General features: G+C 50.2%; 1 protein-coding gene across 1 annotated transcript in view; it reads right to left on the bottom strand.

Annotated features, from left to right (window-relative positions):
• Positions 1 to 1,079: 1,079 nt before the first annotated feature.
• UNC45B (unc-45 myosin chaperone B) overlaps positions 1,080 to 23,953 on the bottom strand; it is a 33,290-nt gene continuing 10,416 nt past the window's right edge. The window contains exons 7-20 of the mRNA XM_086360314.1: positions 23,194 to 23,362; positions 21,199 to 21,369; positions 18,580 to 18,751; positions 15,347 to 15,647; positions 13,992 to 14,086; positions 13,698 to 13,839; positions 12,856 to 12,996; positions 11,156 to 11,283; positions 10,023 to 10,089; positions 9,087 to 9,200; positions 8,612 to 8,727; positions 7,461 to 7,578; positions 3,283 to 3,438; positions 1,080 to 1,760 (exon numbers count right to left, since the gene is read on the bottom strand). Of these exons, the coding sequence (XP_086216440.1) occupies positions 1,500 to 1,760; positions 3,283 to 3,438; positions 7,461 to 7,578; positions 8,612 to 8,727; positions 9,087 to 9,200; positions 10,023 to 10,089; positions 11,156 to 11,283; positions 12,856 to 12,996; positions 13,698 to 13,839; positions 13,992 to 14,086; positions 15,347 to 15,647; positions 18,580 to 18,751; positions 21,199 to 21,369; positions 23,194 to 23,362 (2,151 nt within the window). The 3' untranslated portion in view covers positions 1,080 to 1,499. The remainder of the gene's footprint in view (positions 1,761 to 3,282; positions 3,439 to 7,460; positions 7,579 to 8,611; positions 8,728 to 9,086; positions 9,201 to 10,022; positions 10,090 to 11,155; positions 11,284 to 12,855; positions 12,997 to 13,697; positions 13,840 to 13,991; positions 14,087 to 15,346; positions 15,648 to 18,579; positions 18,752 to 21,198; positions 21,370 to 23,193; positions 23,363 to 23,953) is intronic.

Raw genomic sequence — 23,953 nt, 5'->3', positions numbered from 1 at the left:
TCACTTATTATTTCTGAGTTTATCTGTAGACTTTTCCCATATACATGTACAGACCTGTTGTGTGAATAATTTGAAAGGTTTATTTCTTGATTTTCAGTCTTTATGCTTTTCATTTCCTTTTCTTATTGTACCAGTTTAACCTCCAATATAAAGCCTAATCGAATTGGTAATAGCAAGTATTGTCTCATTCTGAATCTCAGGATTATTAAATATCATTTGAACTGCAGCTTTTACGTAGATAATCTTTATCAGACTAAAGGAGTCTCCTAATTTTAGTTTACTGAAATTTTTATCATGAGTTGTTTAATTTTATCCACTGTTTTCCCTGCCTCTATTAAAATAATCATTTTTTCCCTCATTCTGTTAATGTGCTATATGGAAATGTGATGCGTGCTAGACATATGAGTCGTCTCTGGGAATTTTGCTGGGTCACTGAGAATGATCCTTTCTCTTCTCTTGCATAATTATGAATTATAACAACTGTGTGGGAATTCCCTGGCGGTCCAGTGGTTAGGACTCTGTGCTTTCACTGCCAAGGACCCAGGTTCAAACCCTGGTCAAGGAACTAAGACCCCACAAGTCACGGGAGAAAAAAAAAAAAAACAACTATGGAAATCTGGAGCTTCCGGGGACTATCTCACCACATGGAAAGAGCTTGCCAGAAATTAAGCCCAACCGGAGGAAATAAAAACCAAGATGTGGGGGGTGAGAGACAGAAAAACACCCTCACACAGAAAAAAAAGAATATGGATGACAATATTTGAACCCTAGTTCTAACAATGTCAACTCTTTCCCTGCATTGATAAAGTATATGAACCAATGAATTTTCTTTTCACTTGAAGTGCTTTGAGTTGATCTTATTTATATTCATCACATCCATCTTGCTTAGAAGATTTCCCCTAACAAATTGCAAAAGTCATGTCAGACTATGAACATCAGCTGTATTTCCATCATAGTTAAGTGAAAGGAATGCGCACGCATCTGGGACAGGCACTGCTGCTGAAACATGCATTTCCAGGCAGCCGTAGTCAAACAACAGGGGAGACAGGATATAAAAACCAGACAGATCAGCATCCAGGTACACCAGCACTAAACTTTATAGTCACACTACTTTACATATTTAAAGTAGGACCTGTTAGCTCCTACTTCACCACACAATCTATTTTCCAAAATGTAAAGAACTCCAGCCCATTATCCCGGCCTTTGGAATGGGTACAGAAAGAATTATCCAACCTGTCTTCCTAATCACAGATGAAAATTATTCTAGGAATTTCTGCAACTTGACAGATGTTAAGGAGCAAGAGAGCTAATGAAATATGCAAACTTTCCTAGAACAAAAGGCAAGATGTACAACTCAGGGGACGATCCACAGTCCTTCTTTTACATGGACACCTCATCGTGGTTGCAATGATCCCTAATGGAACTGACACCCCAAGAGTTCTCAGTTCGGAACTCTGCACAGTTACAGGAGAAGCCCCAGTCTCCCTCTGGGCCCCTGTCTAAGACACTGGTTTAATGAAGCCATAATCCATGCATTTGATGAGACATTCCCGAGCTGTCTGAACCACTGCTGCCCGCTTCTCGTCTGGCTCTTGCTTGCCCACCACCGTCAGGATCTCCAGCAGCTCACTCTCCACCAGCTTCTTAGCCAACTCAGCATCAGCCGCCAGCAGGTTGTAGGCAATGACCAGGCCCCGGTGTTGAACTGACAGCCGGTCATGCAAGCAAAGCCGCTGTAGAATCTCCAACCACTGAGTTGTCTGGAGGCAGGAAGGAAGATAAAGACAGATTGGAGGAATCAGTGGAGGGGACAGAGAAAGGAGATTCTGGACAAGATAAACAGAAGGTGTTGGCCAAGCCCAGATTCTGGCCTCTGAAAGGGCAAGTGCATATCTGATTATCTCTGTGGACTCAGCATATGCCCAGCTGAGCCTCTTGGAACTAGCTGGATGATGCCCATCTCCTTACCAGGGCAGGAGTTGGAGAATTAGAAGAGATTTGAAATAATCCAGTCCTTCTCATTTTGTAAGTGGAGCGACTGAGGTTCAGGGAGAGGAAGTAACTTAGCTACAGTCACACATCTGGAAATAGTACAGAATAAACATCCACCCATCCACTTAATTTTTAAGCATCATGAGAAGCAGAGGGACAGGCCTGCTGCCCGCCTGAGTGGAATGGGGATGGAGGGTGCTCAGAAAGGAGGTTCTAACTCTGGCACATGCATAACGCCTGCTTCTGCCAACCGATGTGCCCTGAGAAACGCTGCTTTAGCGCAGCAGCCTGTGGTCCCCAGGCTGGAAGCACCCCGCCTCTGACCTACTCAGTCAGAATTATCCTGGGGAAAGTTTTTTAACCAGCCCTCCAGATGACCCTTACACACCTTACAGCTTTGAGAAACTTGCCTTATGGAAAGGGCTGAAGGCCAGGGACCAAGCAGGATGAGCTATATCCAGGAAAGAGACCCTCCCCTGGTGCCAGGAGAGTATAAACCTCCATGGAACTTAGAAAACACACACACACATACACACCCCCACCTTGAGCTGGCTATCTAAAAGATCTTGCCTTTTATTCTTTTTATATATATATATATATATATTTAAATTACAGGATAATTACTTAACAATATTGTGATGGTTTTTGACACACAGCAACATGAATTGGTCATAGGTATTCATATGTCCCTTCCCTGTTGAATCTCCCTCCTGACTCCTCCCCCATCCCACCCCTCTAGGTTGTCACAGAGCACCGAAGAGCCTGCCTTTAAAGCAGACTTGCTTTAATACATTTGAATTGAGATGTTTACCTTTTTTCACCATCGGTGAATATGATGCCCACAAACTTCAGTTTGGTGAAATAAGGAAAGTTTCATTCTGCACCCCTTTGTTTGTGGCTATGTCCGTATCACTCTCATTACACCCGCTGAAATGGCCACAGTCCCACAAAGGGTCTGGCCATCATGTGCTCTTAAGAGACTCTAACAGCGTCTTTGCCAAACTGTGAACTCCGATGGTACCCCATCCTCATCCCCGCTTCTCTTGAGGAGCTTAGGGGCTCCATGGCAGGAGTTAATGCTGTTATTATTATTATTCTTGCTTAATGAGTTATGAGCACCAGCAGTGTGAGTTCGCACATTTAGGGTGTCCACATAAGGAGTGTAGAGGTTGCAGCATGAGCATTCCCCCCTTGCATTGGTAGGAACAGATACCCAGGGGGCTGGCCTCCCCCGCAGAGGATCATACAGGGCAGTGTGGTCTGGGGCTGGGCCCCAGGGCCTGCTCTCACCACTTCAGTCATCTTGAAGCACAGCTTCTTATGCGCTGCTGTCAGCATGGCCAGGGCCCCCGCAGCCGCGTTCTGCAGCTTGTCGTCATCCTCGCCACAGAGCAGCACCACCAGCTTCAGCCGGTCGTTGCCATCGGCCAGGAACCTCTCCTGTACCTATGGGAGGCAGGTACGCGGCTCAGAGAAAAAGGCCCTCACCTGCCCAGCCTGGAGAGGGAAAGACGCATCTGGAGCCATTTCTCTGACTCAAGATCACTCAGAGCTCTGCTTTGAGCAGCGCACTCATTGACACCTCCTCCAGGAAGTCTTCTCTGACTATTTAGTCTTCTCTGACCAGCTAGATGAAAAGACTACAGACTCCTCCAGTTTACAGGTTACAGAGAATAAGGAATTCCTTACATAGCATTCGCTGTCACCTCTGTTTGCATTCAGCTCTCCATCCTTGGGGAAAGGGCAGGTACAGACTCCTGAAGGGTGGATGTTGCCTGTAGAGCCCCATCTCTTCCCTTTGGAGAAGACTGGAATTTTTCTCCCACAACAGATGGGCCTTCAGGGTCTGCCATAAAATGCCTTTGCGGTCCCTGAAGGCACAGAGGCTTGGCAAGAGCATCTCTGGGTAGTTGGGTAGTTTACATAGTAGCCAAGACCTGCTGTACCATTTACCAGGTGGGGGATGAGGCATCCCAAGGCCCCCAGAGCCAGGAGAAGAGCCCCCTGCCCCTCTGCTCTGTAGTAAAACCTGGTTGGTTAAGTTTAAGAGCATTTTTGCTGGGTGACGTGTCCTTGAAGTCACCCACACTGCTCAGGTTATAAACCTCTACCTGCATCTCCCTGAAGCTGGAGCAGTGGTCCTCAGAGGTAAGAGTGCAGTGATGCTCAGTACAGTCCCCTCACGGGGACATGTGTGACAGGGAAGCAGCTGCCCCGGAAGAACCACATGCCCACCTCTTGCACTAACTGCGGCCAGGACCTTGCTCTCATCACAGAACATGAAGGGAAGTGATGTGTCACTTCTAGGCCACCGTGGCAGAGTGCTAGGGGAGCCTCTTCCCTGCTCTGTCTGCCCGTCCCCATCTGAATGGAGGCCACTCCCAAGGGGCAGCGGGGGGACGGTCCTTTCTTTTTTGGATGGAGGCAGGGTGACGACTGAACAAACCTGCACCCCCAAGCCACTGCTTGGAAGCGAGCCACCTGACCCCAACGTGAGCAAGAAATGATGTGAAATGAATCAAGATTGTTGGGAGAAATATCAATAACCTCAGATATGCAGATGATACCACCCTTATGGCAGAAAGTGAAGAACTATAGAGCCTCATGATGAAAGTGAAAGAGGAGAGTGAAAAAGTTGGCTTAAAGCTCAACATTCAGAAAACGAAGATCATGGCATCTGGTCCCATCACTTCATGGGAAATAGATGGGGAAACAGTGGAAACAGTGAAAGACTTTATTTTCTTGGGCTCAAAAATCAGTGCAGATGGTGACTGCAGCCATGAAATTAAAAGATGCTTGCTTCCTGGAAGAAAATCTATGACCAACCTAGACAGCATATTAAAAAGCAGAGACATTACTTTGCCCACAAAGGTCCATCTATAGTTCTTTATAGTCAAAGCTATGTTTTTTCCCAGTAGTCATGTATGGATGTGAGAGTTGGACTGTGAAGAAAGCTGAGTGCCGAAGAATTGATGCTTTTGAACTGTGGTGTTGGAGAAGACTCTTGAGAGTCCCTTGGACTGCAAGGAGATCCAACTAGTCCATTCTAAAGGAAATCAGTCCTGAATATTCATTGGAAAGACAGGTACTAAAGCTGAAACTCCGATACTTTGGTCACCTGATGCGAAGAACTGACTCACTGGAAAAGACCCTGATGCTGGGAAAGAAGGCAGGAAGAGAAGGGGACGATAGAGGATGAGATGGTTGGATGGCATCACCAACTCGATGGATTTGAGCTTGAGTAAGCCTTGGGAGTTGGCGATGGACAGGGAGGCCTGGCATGCTGCAGTCCGAGGGGTGCAAAGAGTTGGACACAACTGAGCGGCTGAACTGAACTGAACGGAGAAATGAACGTCTATCCTGTTGGGATACGTCTATCCAGCATTCATGTGGCTGTTTGTTGTGACAGCTGGTCCTCCAGGGGGAGAGCTCCTCCCCCTCCCATCACTCTCCCCTCTGCTGTCTCTGGACACACGCTCTTCTCCCATGTGGCTGCCAGGCCTCCAGCCCAGCCTCAGACCGGCTCCCTGGTGGACCATGGTAGCCTTCTTTTGACTTTAAAAGGTTTTCATGGATCAAATTTTCCTTCTTTAACAGTGAGAACATCTAAGACTTGAATTAAGAATTGAGGGGTGGGACCTCCCTGGTGGTCCAGCGGCTAAGACTCTGCACTTCCAATGCAGGGGGCGCTGGTTCAATCCCTGTTTGGGGAACTAAGATCCCACATGCCACGGGACACAGTCAAAAAAGTTAAGTGGGTCTCACACTTGGACCCAGGAGGGCCACTTGGCCAGACTTTCACATTTACAAAGGGCCTCAGATTTCAACCCTGTTGTTACCTCTAGTGAGGTTCAACCTACCAGCACAGCAGTGCCGTGCCAGGATGGAAAGAAGAGACATTCATTCATCATGTGGTGATGATTTCTCCTAGTACTGGACTGTGAAGCCATTGATGTAGTCTGAATTCATTTTATTTTTACAAATTCTATAACTAATCTGTGGCAAACAGTGTTATAATGCATTGCAGTTTCTATGGAAACAGTGATCTGTCATTAAATGTTATCATTTAACATAATCCAAAATTGCTGGCAACTTTTTGCATTTCTTCATTTTTTTACATGAAGCTGCAAATGGTCTAACCTCTCTTGACTTCCAAGAGACCCTGGCCTCGTCTTTTGCTATGAGATTATTTAGTAAATAACTTGGGGAACTGGGACTCCCCACCGCCCCCAATCCTGCCCAAGCTTTGGGATCCAAGCTTCAGCTAGGGATAACATCACTTTCTGTATTTCCTTCATCTCCGCTGGGGCCCCTTGGGGAGGGGAGCTGTCATGCAGGCCCCTTTCCACGCCTTGGTCACGCGCATCCTGAGCCCCTCACCTCCTTGTTCACCACATGCAGGCCCCTCTCCACGCCTTGGTCACACGCATCCTGAGCCCCTCACCTCCTTGTTCACCACATGCAGGCCCCTCTCTACGCCTTGGTCACGCGCATCCTGAGCCCCCTCACCTCCTTGTTCACCACATGCAGGCCCCTTTGCACACCTTGATCACGCGCATCCTGAGCCCCTTGCCTCCTTGTTCACCACATGCAGGCCCCTTTGCACACCTTGGTCACGCGCATCCTGAGCCCCTCGCCTCCTTGTTCACCACATGCAGGCCCCTTTGCACACCTTGGTCACGCGCATCCTGAGCCCCTTGCCTCCTTGTTCACCACATGCAGGCCCCTTTGCACACCTTGGTCACGCGCATCCTGAGCCCCTCGCCTCCTTGTTCACCACGTGCAGGCCCCTTTGCACACCTTGATCACGCGCATCCTGAGCCCCTCGCCTCCTTGTTCACCACGTGCAGGCCCCTTTGTACACCTTGGTCACGCGCATCCTGAGCCCCTCGCCTCCTTGTTCACCACATGCAAGCCCCTTTGTACACCTTGGTCACGCGCATCCTGAGCCCCCTCACCTCCTTGTTCACCACATGCAGGCCCCTTTGCACACCTTGATCACGCGCATCCTGAGCCCCTTGCCTCCTTGTTCACCACATGCAGGCCCCTTTGCACACCTTGGTCACGCGCATCCTGAGCCCCTCGCCTCCTTGTTCACCACGTACAGGCCCCTTTGCACACCTTGATCACGCGCATCCTGAGCCCCTCGCCTCCTTGTTCACCACATGCAGGCCCCTTTGCACACCTTGGTCACGCGCATCCTGAGCCCCTCTCCTCCTTGTTCATCACATGCAGGCCCCTTTGCACACCTTGGTCACGTGCATCCTGAGCCCCTCGCCTCCTTGTTCACACATGCAGGCCCCTCTCCACGCCTTGGTCATGTGCATCCTGAGCCCCTCACCTCCTTGTTCACCACATGCAGGCCCCTCTCCACGCCTTGGTCACGCGCATCCTGAGCCCCTCACCTCCTTGTTCACCACATGCAGGCCCCTCTCCACACCTGGTCACGTGCATCCTGAGCCCCTCACCTCCTTGTTCACCACCATGTTGCACATGCACTCAGTGGCCGCCTGCCGCAGCTGGTCATGGTTCTCAAACATGTAGTTCTCAATGTCCGGCAAGGCCTTCTCCTTAAAGATCTTCTTTCTAGGGTGTGAGGAGTGGAGGAAGAGAGCCTGCTGAGTCCTCTGTAAAGACCATTTGGAGTTTTAGGCCCCCAGGGGCCATTCCAAGATCCTCAGCCAGCACCGTTTAGATAGTGGTAATTCCACCTCTGGGCTTCCCCGGTTGCTCAGTGGTGAGTAATCTGCCTGCCAGTGCAGGAGATGCAGGTTCGATCCCTGGATTGGGAAGAGCCCCTGGAGAAGGAAATGGCAACCCACTCCAATATTCTTGCCTAGGAAATCTCTTGAACAGAGGAGCCCGGCAGGTTATAGTTCATGGGGTCTCAAAAGAATTGGACACGACTTGGTGGCTAAAACAATACCAACAACAATCCCACCCCCAGGAGGGGTCCCCAGTGACAGAGCACAGCATCCTGGCCATAGCAGTGAGATCTCGGATAAACATGTCACCCAGCTGGCGATCCTCCTATATTATTGCTGGAGAATGTCTTTCTCTCTCCTGCTGGAGATGAAACCATGATGTGAGGTCTGGAGTAACCCTCATGTGATCATGAGAAAGAGGAAAAGTCTGTCTGATAATTAAGACAATATGGACAGAACAGGGGGAGAGAAGTAGATTCTGGGAGAGCCTTATAACCCCTGCATCAAGCTGCCCCTGAGTCTGGATTATCCTAGATGAGTCATTATGACTCCCAATATCCTGAATCATTAAATTCCCATTATGCTGAGACCGACTGGAGTTGAGTTTTCTGCCACTTAAAGAATTTCAGTGCAATTCCACCATCCCCTTGCTTCCAAGGAGGAATACACTTTATCCCACTCCTCATCCACCTGATATCTCTTTTACTACTTCAGAAGGACGTGTTTTTCCAGTCTCCTTTGGCTTTGCACCTTCAACTGGAGTTTTTCCAAGTGTTAACTCACATCTTCCCACACCCATTTCTACCCACGGCCTTCCAGCTAGTGCTCGGAGGCACGCACACACAGTTCCTGGGACATTTCCGACACTTGGCGCGACACCGCTCTCCACCCATCCCCTCCACGCTCCCACTCACCGGAGCTTGTCACTCCGCCCAGACAGGTTGGTGAGGCCTAGGAGAGCCTCATAGTTCTGGAGGCCATCCCTCTGTGTGTTCAGGAGACTCACGAGGGGCCGCACCACCTCGTACACCTACGCGGAAGGGGTCGAGGTGCCATCAGATGGAGACCATCTCTGCCAGTCATTTACCAGAGTTTACTAGAGTACTAGAGTTTACTAGAGTCAGGTGCCCGGCTCTGGAATTTCCAATGCACTTGCCTACCCATTGTCTGATTCCACCTCCACAATGATCCTGAGGAGTGGGGTTATTTCCTTTACTTTGCAGCTTTGTTTGTCAGAGCCAGGGCTGGAATCCATGCCCCTCCAACTCATCGCCCTCTTTATAATAGCACCATGCCCCCTCCCAAGCCAGGGGGAGGGTGACAAGGAGAAAGGCCCCTGGGAGCAGACTCCTCCCATCACTTCTGAGCCCCTCACCCCCGGCCACCCACCCGCTCCCCGGGGAAGGCGATGTCTGGGTTGGAGACCGCGGCGATCTTCGCTAGGGCGTGGGCTGCCTTCACCTTGCCCACGTCTGTGCCCTCCAAAGCCAGGGGAATCAGGGCCTGCAAGGAAAGGGCAGAAGCACTCCTTGGTCACACATACAGAGCCTCTCTCCCCAGCCTCCCTGTCCAGCCACTGTCTCTTCCATCAGAAGTTCAAGAAGATTCAGCAACAGAGTCAACTCCTGAGCATCACAGAAAACAGTTAAATTCTTAATCATCGATTCACTCCCCCTGGTCCCCAGCACACACGGAGGTCTCCGCAGGCACTCTCCCCAACCCGTATACATTCGTTTGGCTTTTGGAAAAATCAAGACACTGATGTTTTCCTTTCTACCTAAGTCAAAGCTAATCATGAGAGCAGCCATTCACTGAGCACCTCCCATGAGCCAACACTTTTAAGTGTATTTTCTCTAATCCTGTGACATTCTACAATCTAACTGTGTGGTGTTTTCCCTTGTTTTACAGAGAGGAAACTATGAGTCAGAGAGAGAAGTAATTTGCCCAAAGTTGTGCAGTTAAAAAGGGACAAGCAAGACTCAATGACAAGCCTCCCATAGCAAAGCCCATGGTCTCTATCTGCACTGTTTGCTTCCAGTAGCAAGGAGGATAAATGGGATTCCACAGTAAATCCCATAACACATCACAGACTCAGGCACAGACAACACAGGTTCCTGAATAACCGTATTCCAAGAGGTCGGGCTGGGGCAGGGGCTGCATGATTCTTGGGCCAGGCAAAGATCATGCACACATACATACACACAGATTACACACATGCACAGACATACACACATACACACAGAGACACGTACACATACATGTGAGACAGCTCCTCCCCAGTGGAGCACCCTCCTGGATGGCAAGACCCTTATTCCTCTCAATTACCTTACCACCACCTTGAGCCACAATGGTGCCTCGGTCCTTTGGGTTGTCACACAGTGCCAGGAATACCCTGGAGAGCAAGGATACAGGACATGCAGGACATGAGCACGCCCTTCCCAGGCATCAGCAGGCCAACAAGTGAGGCCCAGTAAAACCCTGGGAAGCGCTCCCAGTGTGCACCTGCCCCAGAACTAACCTTGGGAAGACACTGCCATGGACCTGAGTGGCTGGGGAGGAAGAGAGGCCAAAGGCAGCTGCAAAAAGTGGACCCATCCCTACTTAGGGAGATACCAAATGGCTCACTAGGCTTCCCTGGTGGCTCAGATGGTAAAGCGTCTGCTTGCAATGCAGGAGACCCAGGTTCGATCCCAGGGAAGATCCCCTGGAAAACTAAATGGCAAGCCACTCCAGTATTATTGCCAGGAAAATCCCATGGATAAAGGAACCTTTCAAGCTACAGTCCACCACCCAGGAGAAATTCTTCCGCCTGGAGGGACCCCAGAACTCCATGATCTGGCCCTTGCCTTCCTCTCTGGTCTTATCTAGCACCACCCTCCCCTGTGCACTCCATGCTCCAGACACATTCCTGGAGAAGTGTGACCTCATTCATTCCTTCTCCCTCCATCCTCAGGGTCTTTGCATATGCTGTTCCCTCCGCCTGGACCCCTTCCATGCGCTGCATGTGAGCAGCTTCTTTCTTTCCTCCAGGGTTCCCTTGAGTTGTCACATCTTCCAGGAGGCCTTCCTGGCTGCCCACCTACATACCCTCCCCTCTGGCCAGTGGGCTGCCACTGCTTGTGCTCTGTTTATCCCCATCAGGCACCCGCTGCGTTGTAACTGTGAACCTGTCTGTCTCCCCATCAGGCTGTATGGAAACTATGCCTTTCCCCTCTGGCATGTCAGGGTCTGGGAACCAGGTCACCAGAACGGACAGTGACCTCCTTCCTCCCAATGCAAACTTGCACCCGGGAAAGCCCACCCTGACACGTCACTCTTCCGTGTGGATCCCCTTCAGCCTCCTCTCCAGACCCCAGTGGCTCCCTCCCTCATTTACTCCCCTGGCCATCTCTATGCCCCCACCCAGCCTCCTGCCCACAGGCCCCTCAGGCCCCAGCTGCGGGCCACTGTAGCCGCACCTGGCCAGCAGCTCTTTGGTCTGGTCGGTGAGGATGGCATTGTCTGCTTTCACCATGCAGACCAGCGCCGAGGTGACGCCGGCCTTCAGAAGCCGCTTCACTCGCATGTCCACAAAGTCCTTCTTGTCCTGGGGAGATGAAAAGGTGGCAAGGAGATCAATCCTGGAATAAGGAAGATCATCCCAAACACTAGATGACCTGTGTGTTCCTTTTCTTGCAAAAGGCTGGCTTTCCATTAGGCTATGCTTGGGAGCAGAGTGAGAGGGGAGAGAGCAGATAAAACAATGGATTGGATTTTGCCAGAAACCCAGAGTCAGCCTCAGGGTTGAATAGTAAATGGCAACCCACTCCAGTACTCTTGCCTCGAAAATCCCATGGACAGAGGATCCTGGTAGGCTACAGTCCATGGGGCTGCAAAGAGTCAGACTGAGACACTTCACTTTTCAGAGATAATCCTCAGAGCATCTGAGAAGAGGCTGCTGACAGCTGTGGACAGTCTCTGGTAGCCACATTTGAACTTCACAGTGGCAGAACATATTAGCTATATGCCCTTGCCTGCATGAAACCCTATGCAGCTTTAAAAAATTATTCAGGGACTTCCCTAGTGGTCCAGTGGCTAAGAGTCCACCTGTCAATGCAGGGGGCATGAGTTCGATCCCTGGTCCAGGAAGATCCCATACGCTGAAAGGCAGCTAAACTCCTGAGCCGCAACTACCGAGGCCCATTGGCCTAGAGCCTGTGCTTTGCAACAAGAGAAGCCACTGCAATGAGAAATCTGTGCACCCCGATGAAGAGTAGCCCTCCGCTCGACACAACTAGAGAAAGCCTTGCACAGCAACAAGACCCAGTGCAGCCAAAAATAAATATTAATTAATTAAAAAAAATTATTCAGTGGGACTTCTAGTGGTTAAGACTCCAAGCTTCCACTGGATTTGGGTTAGACCCCCGCTGAGGAAACTGAGATCCTGCATGCCTAAAGACCTGAAGTATTTTCCCCAAACTGGATACAAGATGATAGATACATTCTGATTGTAACTTTTTTTTTTTTAAAGCACAGGATAAAAAGCCTCTGGTAGTTAATGCAACACACCAAAATCCAGATATCCCAGAAAGTAAAATTTGCATGAATGTTGAAAACATGAAATATAATGAACTGTCTTGTGTCCATGAAATCAACCACATAAATTGCAAAACATTCATCGTGGCTTCCTTTGGTTTCCCAGACTATAAATTGTTGATTCCCCCTCCACGTCTGTGGAACATTTAAACTAAGAAGAACACAAGCGCCCCCTAGTGGGGGAAATTGACCACGATCCTCTTCAATTTATCTGCATGCGTGCGTGCTGTTACTTCAGTTTGTGTCTGACTCTGCAACCCTTTGGGCTAAAACCCGCCAGGCTCCTCTGTCCACCGAATTCTCCAGGCAAGAATACTGGAGTGGGTTGTCATCTCATTCTCCAGGGGATCTTTAAGACCCGGGAATCAAACCCGGGTCTCCTGTGTTACAGGTTCTTATTAACCGTCTGAGCCACCAAGCCTGCACTTTATCTGCATCATCTGTCAAATCCTCCCAGACACACACACACACACACACACACACACACACACACACCACCCGAATATCACTAACTTTCCGTCCCACCTCTCTGGTGGTCCGGTGTGGACAGCCCTCTCCCGCTCTCAGCCATCCTCATCCCCACCTTGGGGTGCTCCTCAGGCACATGCTGCTTGGAGAACTTGGCCAGTTGCACCAGCTCGGGGATGACCTCCTTGACATCGTAGCTGTTGGTGCAGTTCACCAGGGTGGTGGCCACCGAGTACAGGATGGTCTTGTCGGGGGTCTGGAGACAGAGGTGGTGGATGGTGATGGTGGCGGGGGTGGGGACAGGAAGAAAGGAAACCTGAGAACAAACCACTGCTTCCCAGAGGCTCCCTCGCGTGGCTGGCGAGGCCCAGAGGCAGAGGAACTGGCTCTGCTCGCGTGGGGCGGCAGGAATTTCTCCTGCCCCCCTCAAAAGCACCCAGAGCATGCGTGGACGTCCTCTGAGTGTTCCCATTGCTTTGTGCTCCTTTCAAAAGCCCAGTGGGATGGGGTGGGACCTGGACAGCCTTTGATGGAAACGCCCTCCCACACTTCTGCCTTCTGTGGTGAGAAAGAGCCATTGGTGGGGGGCGGGGGGTCCAGTGGTAGCCCAAGAGAGGAAGAAAGGCACCTGGGAGGGACTGGGAAGGAGGGAAGGGGCCCAAAAAAGGCCTCTTGGTCCCTGAAGACCTCACTCCCGGAAGGGGTTCCAGGGAAAAAAAACTACAGTCATCTCACTCATCCTCCCACTGCCTGGAAGGTGTGAGGAGGTGTGAGTCCATTTCACGGTCAGGAAAGATAAGGACCAGGCAGAGGGAAATGACCAACCCAGGTTTACGTGACGAGAAGGGGCTGGAGTCGGGATGAGGAAGGGAGGATGTCCAATTTCCCAGGCTCAGCAGACAGACCGCAGGCCTGAATCCAGCAGATCCCAGGGCCAGAGGTCAGGGCCACACTTGCCTTGGCCAGCTCAAACATGGCCTGCAGGGCAGGGATGTCCTGAACAAAGTCGTCCTTCACGTCGGCGTCCAGCGTGAGGTAGGCCAGGCCCTCCACTGCCCATTTCCGGGTCCGGGTGTCTATGGATGCATTGCACAGCCACCTGGGGGAGGGGAAGCTCTGGGGAAGGGTCCCGAGGCTCGGGCAATAGTGAAGCGATCCAGGGGAGCAGGCAGGTGGGCGGCTTTTCAGGATCTGGTGTCTGCTAGGGCACATCCCTGAGAGGAGATGGTGGGCTTGGGGGAAAACCCTTACTTGCGACACTGTTTGGCCAGCTTTTCTGTCGAGCCTTCAGCAAACTGCCTGAGAGCGTAATCTGTGCCGCCCGCCGAGCCGAGTTTACAGAGTCCCTAGGGAGGAGGGGAGGATTGTAGGATTAGAGACGCCAGGCTTGGGGACCAGGCCCTGCTCAAACACGTCCCTGAGGCTGGAATATTCTGCCCCCTTGCTTTGCCTGGATCAACCTCTCTGCATCCTACAGAACTCTGGTCAGGTGTCACCTCTCCCAAGATGCCTTCCCTGAGGCTTCCAGGTTAGGGTGGATGCCCACAAAGCTGGAGGCTTTTACTCTACCTCTTGCCCCTTGCCCACTATTTTGTCCCCGTAGGTGCTTCGTGTCGTGTCGTTTTGAAAAATCAGCTAGGATAATACTAGTGTTAGTCACTCAGTGTTGTCCGACTCTTTGCAACCCCATGAACTATAGTCCACCAGGCTCCTCTGTCCATGGAATTCTCCAGGCAAGAATACTGGAGTGCGTAGCCATTCCCTACTCCAGGAGATATTCCTGACCTAGGGATTGAACCTGGGGCTCCTGCCTTGCAGGTAGATTCTTTACCATCTGAACCACCAGGGAAGCTCAAATACTAATACAACTGAAACCTCATGGCACATGAGGATAAAACTTACGGCACAAAACCTGGCCATGAAATCATTTTGTAGGGGGAAGATTCAGATGTGCAGATTTTTACCCAGGAAAAACTGGACTCTTGCTGGGGGGGGGGGCGGGGCGGGGGGAGTCTGTCTTCCATAAGAGAAAACTCACAATGGTAGAAGCTAAAATCAGTTAAAAAAAAAAAAAAAAAACTGATATAAACCAAAAAAGAAAAACAGATCAATGACTCAAATCTTCACTGTAATTGTTGACAAGAAAAAGGTCAATGAAAGTGATTTTTATACAATGAAAATGGTAAAAAATGCAATAGGTTTAACTGTGCTATGTAGAAACCAAGTAAGGAAACTAACTGAGTTTTTGGAGTCTGCACTGAAAGTACTTGCTGGACAAAGGCTCATCAGCGTTTGAGTCGTTCAAAGGCGTCGAGCAGGGACTTGTTGGATTCAATGGTTAAGACTCTGCTCCCAATGCAGAGGGCATTTGATCCTTTTTGGGGAACTAAGATCCTGCAAACCCCATGGTTAAAAAAAAAATTAAGGAGACAGTCATTATGTAGCATGGTCTCCCATCCTGAATCCACATTCTCACAGTCTTCTGCTTATCACCCTGCTCTGCAGAGGCCTGTGGGTGGCTTGGTTTCCTCAAAGACAGGGGCCACTTCCCATTCATTCTGGCATCCCTGGTACCTGGTGCAGTGTCTGGTACCCAGCCCACTCACCACCAGTGCGCGGATCTTGATCTTCTCGTTTTTGGTGGTCTTGTAGATCTCTTTGAGCAGTGACACACCGTTGGTGATGATGAAGGTGGCACGGCTGAGCTTGGTGGAGGCGTGGATGAGGGCCTCCACGGCCACCAGCTGGTCCGTCTCACGCTCCGAGCCGCACAGAGCCACCATCATCTCCATCACACCTTTCAGTCCCAGCAGCTGATTGCCCAGGTCAAAGGGGCCCTGCAGGATCCCCGACACAGTCTGGATGGCAATCACATTCTTGTCCATGTCCTGGGGGTCAAACGTGCCCCTAAAACAGAAGGCCAGTGTGGTCAGAGGAGTGGGAGATTTGGGGGCAGACAGATTTGGTTGTGCATCCTAAATCCACAACCCATATGCTGTGTGGCCTAAGGCAAGTCACTGAACCTCTCTGAGCCTCAGCTTTTGATCTTGAAACTGAGGATAACACTACTGCTTCTCAGAGTTATGATGAGGATAGATGACATAATGGATGTGCCAGGCGTTGTGTTCCTCCAGAATCCCACCCAGATGAGGACTGACACTCAGGACATTTGTTAGGGTGAGATCTCGGGATCAACACCTGTTGGGAAAGGGAAGAAATCAGGACTGGATGGAAGGAGGTGCTGGACTGCGATGCAGTCATGACAAAGCCTCAGCTTGCAAAGAGTTCCAGAGCTGAGAAACCATTCAAAGTTGTTTCAAGTTGGAGTGAGGGACGAACCACTGGATGCTGGCTGCCCTGGGAAGGTGAATAGCTATCCTTAGCTGAACCAAGTCCCCAAAGAGAGGTGACAGGTGAGAGCTGTCAGCCAACAGGCTTCCCGGAAGCCGGGATGTCTGCTGGGACAGGACAGCAGCCACCACAGCACAACAGGGCTACCACAGTGCCCGGCACACCACCTGCCTCCCCAATGCGGCTGAATCATGACGCCACCTGGCCCAGTTGCTCCCCTGTCTGGTCCTAGTCTTTCCCCCGTTGAGTTAGGGAGATGGGTTGGACTAGAAGGGCTGGAAGGTTCTGTCTTGCTTTCAAAATCCACTATCATCTACTCTACAGGAAGATCTCTGTCTGGGGACACCCGATCCTTCCGAGATCCGCCCAGGTTTGTTCGTTGTGGGGGATCAGGGCAGACGTGCACAGTGTAAAAGCGGAGGGATATAAGCGAAAGGAGAACATGGCGCAAGAGTCAGACACCTGAGCTCCGATCCCACTTCTGCCTCTGGCTGGGTGAGTGGGTGAGTCCATCTGGGGGAGAGGGGCTGGCTTTGGGAGCTCCGAGAGCCCATGCAGCCCAGACAATCCGTGCCCTGTGCTTCATCTTCCTGCTCGGTGCTGGGGAACCCAGAGCCTTTCCTGATTGTGGCTCCCGTGCCACAACTAGAGCTGGTACTCTAGAGCCTGAGAGCCGCAACTACTGAAGCCCTTGCACCTAGAGCCTGTGCCCCGCAACGAGAAGCCCAGGCATCACAGCTAGAGAGTAGCCCCCACCTGCCGGAACTAGAGAAAGCCCGCACGCAGCACCGAAGACCCAGCGAAGCTATAAACAAATTATTAAAAAAAAATAATAATGAGTTGAGGTCTGCCCTTTAAACCAATGCCAGCTGGTATCTGAACCTCCACCCAGTCCCTGGCCCCTGACAAAGCACCCCCTGGGGGTGGGAGGTGGCAGCCTCAGGCTCCACTTGTTGAAGGTGGTGACCCCCCACTCAGTGCCAGGTGACCACAGAGGCAGCATTCACAGGCAAACCTCTATCCAAACTTAACTGGCTGGGAGATAGTTACTGGAACTCAGTTGGGGCCTTCATGAAAGACAAGTTACTTACAAACACTGAAGCTGAGGTAGAGAAAAACCACTGCAAACCCCTGAGGAGCCTTAAAAGTGACTCAAAGTCGGGATCAGGGGAAACTATGGGACTGAGCCAACTTCACTGGGACCCGAATCCAGGAAGCTGAGAACGTTTTTTACATTTTAAAGTAGTTTTATTATTTTTTTTCATTGTGTTAGAGACCTACATGTTTCATAAAACCTAAACGTACTCTCTGGCCCTTTACAGGAAGTCTGTCAACCCCTGAGATAGAGAAAGGAAAGCAGAGTGAAGGGAGAGTTTCCACCCTCCCAAGACTCCCCTAGTGCTTTTAAAACATGCAGCTTCCTGAGCCACAACCCAGACTACTGAGTCCCAGAAATCTGAACAATTCCCAAGTTTGAGGATTATTGGAGTAAAGGAAAAGAGAAGCCAGCTACCATGAGCAGAGATCCAAACGGGGAGGAACCGTAGCTTCCAACCAAGAGCATGCACCAACATGCCAGCCACATGGGCACAGCATCTTGGAAAGTCTTCCAGCCCCGGTCCAGCCTTCGGATGACAGTAGCCCAGGACAACATGTGGCTAATTTGTAAGCCCCAAAGCCAGAACCTCCCAGCCGAACCTCTGCCAAATTGCTGTCCTATTGTGAGATAATAAATGATACTTCTTGTTTTTAAGCTGCTAAATTTGACTAATACAGAGCCTGACTGAAATGGAGCAGGACCCTATGTCCTTCCCCACCATGTCTTCAACCTGCCTTTGGTCTGTGGAAAAACTTCAGCTGAACAACAAATTTGATTGGAGAAGTGGGAAAATGCAGACACAAAGGAAAATGGTCAAATGAAACCAAATAATAATAGTTTAGTCATTAAGCTAAGTCAAGGGTTTAGTTTCTCCTTTAGTTTCTCAAGGGTCACAGATAATATTTTCTGAGCCATATCCTGTGAGCTGTCTTAAAGATACTGAAACCCTCGCCAGGTGGAAATAATCAATTACATGATAACTGGAGTGTGGCCGTGATAAATGCTGCCACAGTTCTGAGAACTGGCCTCAGAGAAATGGGAACAAACTGACCCTAAAGACTAACTGGACTGAAAACAAGCAAGCTGATGCTGGTCACACCACTGATGACCAATTTCAAGGTGACTGCCAGCGCTGACGGTGCCGTTTCCGTGTGTAGAACCCCTCCCTCCATCTATAAAAATTCTTGCCCACTGATTGTCAGCAGGGTGGTGGTGGGGCTGGAGGGGAGGTCAGTCTTTGGACAGGAGCCCACCCTCCCCTCCACCCCCGGGTTGCCGGCCTCTGAAACAAAGCAAGCTTTCCTTCCCACCAGCCTTGCCTCTTTGTTGGCTTTCGAGGGGCCAGCAGCCAGACCCCCGCTCGGTTACACGACGCTCCGGGAAACTCACGTGATGTGCTCCTCGCAGATCTTGCGGAAGTGGTCGCGCTCGGGGTCACAGCGCAGGTCGTCGTAGAGCTTGTTGATGAGGATCGAGGCCAGCATGCGGGTGTTGTCGGTCAAGGGCAGGCAGGACGGCAGATCTGGGACCTGCCCCACCACCTTCAGGATCTTCCTTAGGCCTGCAGGACAGACGGCAGCAAGCGTAAGATGCCGGCCAGGCCCCGTCCTCACAAACGCCCCTCCTCGCCCAGCTCTCTGCAGCCCGCCTTCAGGCAGCACGCGGCTCATCCAGCGCAAAGGGCACTGGGATGCAGCCTAGAGACGCAGGCTCCACACCCACCTCTGCCCCTACCTGAGCCATTCGCCTCCCGTCAAGGGCCTCATTTTCACATTTACACAGTCAAGACTAGTTGAGCTCAGAGGACTCTACATGGCACCACCGACTCAATGGACATGAGTTTGAGTAGGCTCCGGGAGGTGGTGATGGACAGGGAGGCCTGGCGTGCTGCAATCCATGGGGTCGCAAAGAGTTTGACAGGACTGAGCAACTGAACTGACTGACCAGTGCTAACGCTCTGTGAGTTGATGTATAATCTTCCTCAAATACTGTTTTATATTCTCTTTTCCCCATGCTTCAGTTTCTTTTTTTGTAAAATGGGAACGATACTACCTACCTCATAGAGTTTGAGGATTCACCAAGATAATGTACAGAAACATTGGCCTAGTGCTAATCTAGACACATCATGACACTAAATATTTATTAATTATTTAGCAAATAGGATATTTACCATTATGATTATTATCCCTTCTCCTGTTGAAGAATCTTCAAAGGCTTCCTATTACCCCCCAGGCTAATTCAGCCATTACATATTTGTCGAATAAAAGAATGAATGAGTAAATGGGGTGCTAGCTACCAAAATAAAGGACAACCCTGATGTCAAAAAGCTCAGACTACAATAGAGAAGACAGATGTATAAAGATTACAATAAGGTTATCTTACTGTGTGCCAGGAGCTTTCTACATGCTATCTCATTTAATCCTAACATTGACCCTACTGGTGAGTAGAAATTAATATTGCCATTTTTCAGAGCAGAAAACCAAGACATGGAGAAGTTAAGTAACTTGCTCAAGACCACAAGGCTGGCAAGTGACATAGCAGGGACCCTCTCTGATTTCAAAGACCACGATGTTAACTGTGAGGCTCCACTGCCTCAGGGACGATAGCTTGATTTCAGAGCCAGGTTGCAGTGGAGGCTAGGAGCTGATCAGACCTAGGATGGCACAGGTTAAGGGCGGGGGTGGGGCATTCTAGGTAAACACTGGGAGGCATGATACTCTGGATCAGGGGCGGGGGCATTAAAAGTGCCTGGCAGTAAATTTTGTGCTGTGTATTTTAGCACACAAACACAAAAGCACTGGCAAGACTGAAGAGTCATTGGAAGGGGCCTGAGGAACCAACCCCACCTCCCAGCCTGGCTCTCCAAGGCTTCATGAAATGCAACTGCTCCACGTCCCCAGCCTCATCCCCTAGCTTTCCCTTGTCTGCCCTCATCCTGAGCATCTCATTTCTCTTCTGCTAGAACACCCTGGACCTCCCCTTTGTCCGTGTCTGCCCCTCCCTGAACCCAGAAACTCACTTCAGTCTTGACATCCTGGTCACTCCCCTACCCAAGTCCTCCAGCCCAGTTTTCACAACAAAGAACTCCCACATTGCAGCTTTTAACCAGATACCTAGATACTTTAAGTCTACACTATTTTTTACCTAAATGCTATTTATTTCAGTGCCTAGAATAACAGATACTGCTCCTCACCCACTCTATCCCATAAACCGTGTTGTTGGGCCTAGATCCTAGTGCAGAGAGAAGTACATTGTCAATGCCCAGCCTTTGTGATATGTGCAGAGAAGACCAGAACTGGGGTGGGGAGGGAGGGAAGTGTTGAGTGGAGGAGGCTTAAGCACTAGAGTAATATGTTCAAGTCTAAGCACATGAACTTTGCTGAGATCTGTGAAAACCAAACAAGACAAGTGCTGTATCAAAACAGAATAAAGGTCAAGCTGATAAAAGCTGGCTTGAACATTTTAGAAAAGGTATGGTCTAAATGTCATGATACCTGTGGGAGAATTTATCACAGGAGATCATAAAGCCATAAGTATGATTCCTGAACACCTGAAAGTGATTTAGGGCTATCTCCAGGGATGACGCCCTGGAGCTGACAAATTTAATGGATGTTTTCTGGAGCACTCTTACTGGTCTTTGTAGAAAGTACACTGATGCCATTTCTCCCTTCTGGAAGGCCTGCATTTTGCCAGCATGAGACTTCAGAAATGTTACTCCCATTGGTGAAGTTTGGTTTGGTTTTTTGGCACTTGCCACAGGAAACTCTGCCCAGATGTTTTTGACTGTGTTCTGTGTGCGTTCAGGCTCTGAATTCAGAGCCAGGACCGACGCCTTCACTAGCCCACTGGTGGATCCTGACATGCTAATGTCTTTTCCTGGCTTTTCAGTTGGGAATGAAGACCTCTCCCAGACAAGAGCCACACTCCTTCCACCTTCTGCTTGTTGCCTGGTTCCCCAGTGCCCAATGGAAAGGCTGGCGTGAGCCCCAGACCCTCCCACGTCCTCACCGTTATCAACCACGTAGATGGTGCGGGAGTTGTCGTGAATGGCGAGGTCCTTCCTGGGGACGTTCTTATTGAGCAGGTTCAGGGCCTGATCCCTACCCTGGCCAGACACCTTCTTACTGACCAGCATGTCGAGCAGGTGGTTGGTGATCTGCTTCAGGTCCTTCTTGGAGTCTGAGGAAGGAGAGGACAGGTGTGAATGGAGAGGACTAGGGTGTCTGACATGGATTGCACCAGGGATGGCTGGGGCTTCTGGAAGGACTCTGGAAATATCGAATCCACTGCTTTCCAGATCCTGGAATTTCCCGGGAGAGTATCATTCCAAAGAAGGGAGGGAGGATTCTAGACAACACCGCGAAGGGTGATCAGAAAGGGTGTGGCAGAGGATGAGATGGTTCAATGGCATCACCAGCTCAATGGACATGAATTTGACAAATTCCAGGAGATAGTGAAGGACAGGGAAGCCTGGCAGGCTGCAGTCCATGGGGTCACAAAGGGTCGGACATGATTTAGCAACTGAATAACAACAACATCCAAGTTGAATTCCAACTTCATTAAATAAATGTTTATATGAATGGATAGGGAAAAAAAAAAGACTGGAAAGGGACTTCCCAGGTGGTACAGTGGATAGGAATTGGCCTGCCAATGCAGCAGACACAGGTTCGATCCAGACATCTTACTGGGAAGGTCTGGGAAGATCCCACATGCTGAGAGCAACTAAGCCCGTGCACCACAATTATTGAGCCCCCGGTGTAGAGCCCGCGACTCCTAAAGCTCATGTGCCTAGAGCCTGTGCAACGAGGGAAGCCACTGCACCGCAGCGAAGAGCAGCCCCCACGCTCCGCACCAAAAGCCCGTGCACAGCCCTGAAGATCCAGCGCAACCAAAAATACATTTAAGAATTTAATAATGTGAAAAATGTGTTTTTAAAAAAGAAAAAAGACTGGAAAATTTCACATAGCAGTGATGATAGTAGTTATCTGGAGGGATGTTTACAGGTCGTTGGTTTTTTTTTTTTTCATTTTACATATTTCTAAAATTTTCCAAGTTTCTCCAATAAGCCTCTGTTACTTTTTAAAATAATTTTATTTACTTATTTTTGGCTGGGCTAGGTGTTCGTTGCTGCATGAGCTTTTCTCTAGTTGTGGTGGATGGGGGCTACTCTGCAGTTGCCAGGTGCAGGCTTTTCTTTGCAGTGGCTTCTCTTGTTGCAGAGCACAGCCTCCAGGATGTAGAGGCTTCAGCTGATGCAGCTCCCAGGCTCTAGAGCACAGGCTCAATAGTTGCTCCAAGGCGTGTGGGATCTTCCTGGATCAGGGATCAAACCCACGTCCCTGAACTGGCAGGTGGGATCTTTACCACTGAACCACCAGTTACTTTTTTAAACTTTTTCAAGTTGCAAAACTGAAATTCCCATTAAACAACTCATTTCCTCCTCCCTCCCCGTCTCTGGCAACCATCATGCAACTTTCTGTTTCTATGAGTTTGACTGTTTCAGAAAACACAGGGCATTGCTTGGTGGTCCGGTGGGTAGGACTCTATGCTTCCACTGCAAGGGGCACGGGTTTGATCCCTAGTCAGGAAACTAAGGTCTGCAGCTGGAAGAAAAACGAAGAAAAGAAAAGAAACCTCATATATGTGGCATATACAGTATTTGTGTTTTTGTGACTGGGTTATTCACGTAACATAAGGTCCTCAAGGTTCATCCATGCTGTAGCCTGTGTCAGAATTTCCTGCCTTTTTAAGGCTGAACAATATTCCATTGTAGAGACAGACACCACCTTTTATTTGTCCATTCATCCATAGAGGGGCACTTGAGTTGCTTCCACGTTTTAGCTCTCGTAAATGTGACTGTGCCTCTGTTACTTTTATAGTCAAAAAATAAATGGAAAAATATAACCGGGCCACCTCCACGTACATGAATGCTCAGTCTGAGGTAGTAACTGGCACTTCCTTGCCTCCACCCGCCCTGAACCGAAGCTGAAAACCGCCTCCTACCCAGAACCAGGGCCTCTTCCTTCCCCCGATGCTCCTGTTTGTCCTCTCCAGACAGAGCGTCGATGATGCCCTGCAGCAGGTTGCAGACGGCCAGAGACATCTCCTCGCTCTCCACCGCCATGAGGCTGCAGATTCGGTCTATCCGGACTGCGTGGAGGGTCGCTGTGGCCTAGACACCCCCAGCGGGAAGCACACGGTCAGTTGGCTGCCCCTCCCTTCCAGCTGCCGTGCAGGTTAGGGAGCGGGTGAGGGCCACCCCATGCAGTCAGGACAGAAGCCCAGGCAGCCGGTGTCTCACGGGGCCCATGGCCCCCGGCAAGCCCCGGACTCAAGCCATGCCCCTTTCCAGAGGGATAGAGCTGCGCCCTCCAGTACGGTGGCCTCTGGCCCCAGGGGAGGCACTGAACGTGCATAATGCAGCAAGTTCACACTGAGATGGGCTGTGCATGTAAAACACACATTGGGTTTTGAAGATTTAGTATGAAAAACCATGAACTGTCAGAGCCATTGCCTTCAGCTCTTCCTCAGAAACCACTCTCAATAAACTTATCTTTAAGTGTGACAGTGTTAGGCACTCAGTCGTGTCCGATCCTGCGACCCCATGGACTGTAGCCGGCCAGGCCCCTCTGTCTGTGGAATTCTCCAGGCAAGAATACTGGAGTGGGTAGCCATTCCGTTTTCCACGGGATCTTCCCAATTCAGGGATCGAACCCGGGTTGCCTGCGTTGCAGGTGGATTCCTCACCATCTGAGCCACCAGG

This window comes from Bos grunniens, chromosome 19, assembly GCF_055505025.1.
Source record: "Bos grunniens cultivar Pamir isolate PY7600 chromosome 19, Bosgru_T2T1.0, whole genome shotgun sequence".
NCBI lineage: Eukaryota > Metazoa > Chordata > Mammalia > Artiodactyla > Bovidae > Bos > Bos grunniens.
This window is presented reverse-complemented; position numbering and strand designations above follow the sequence as displayed.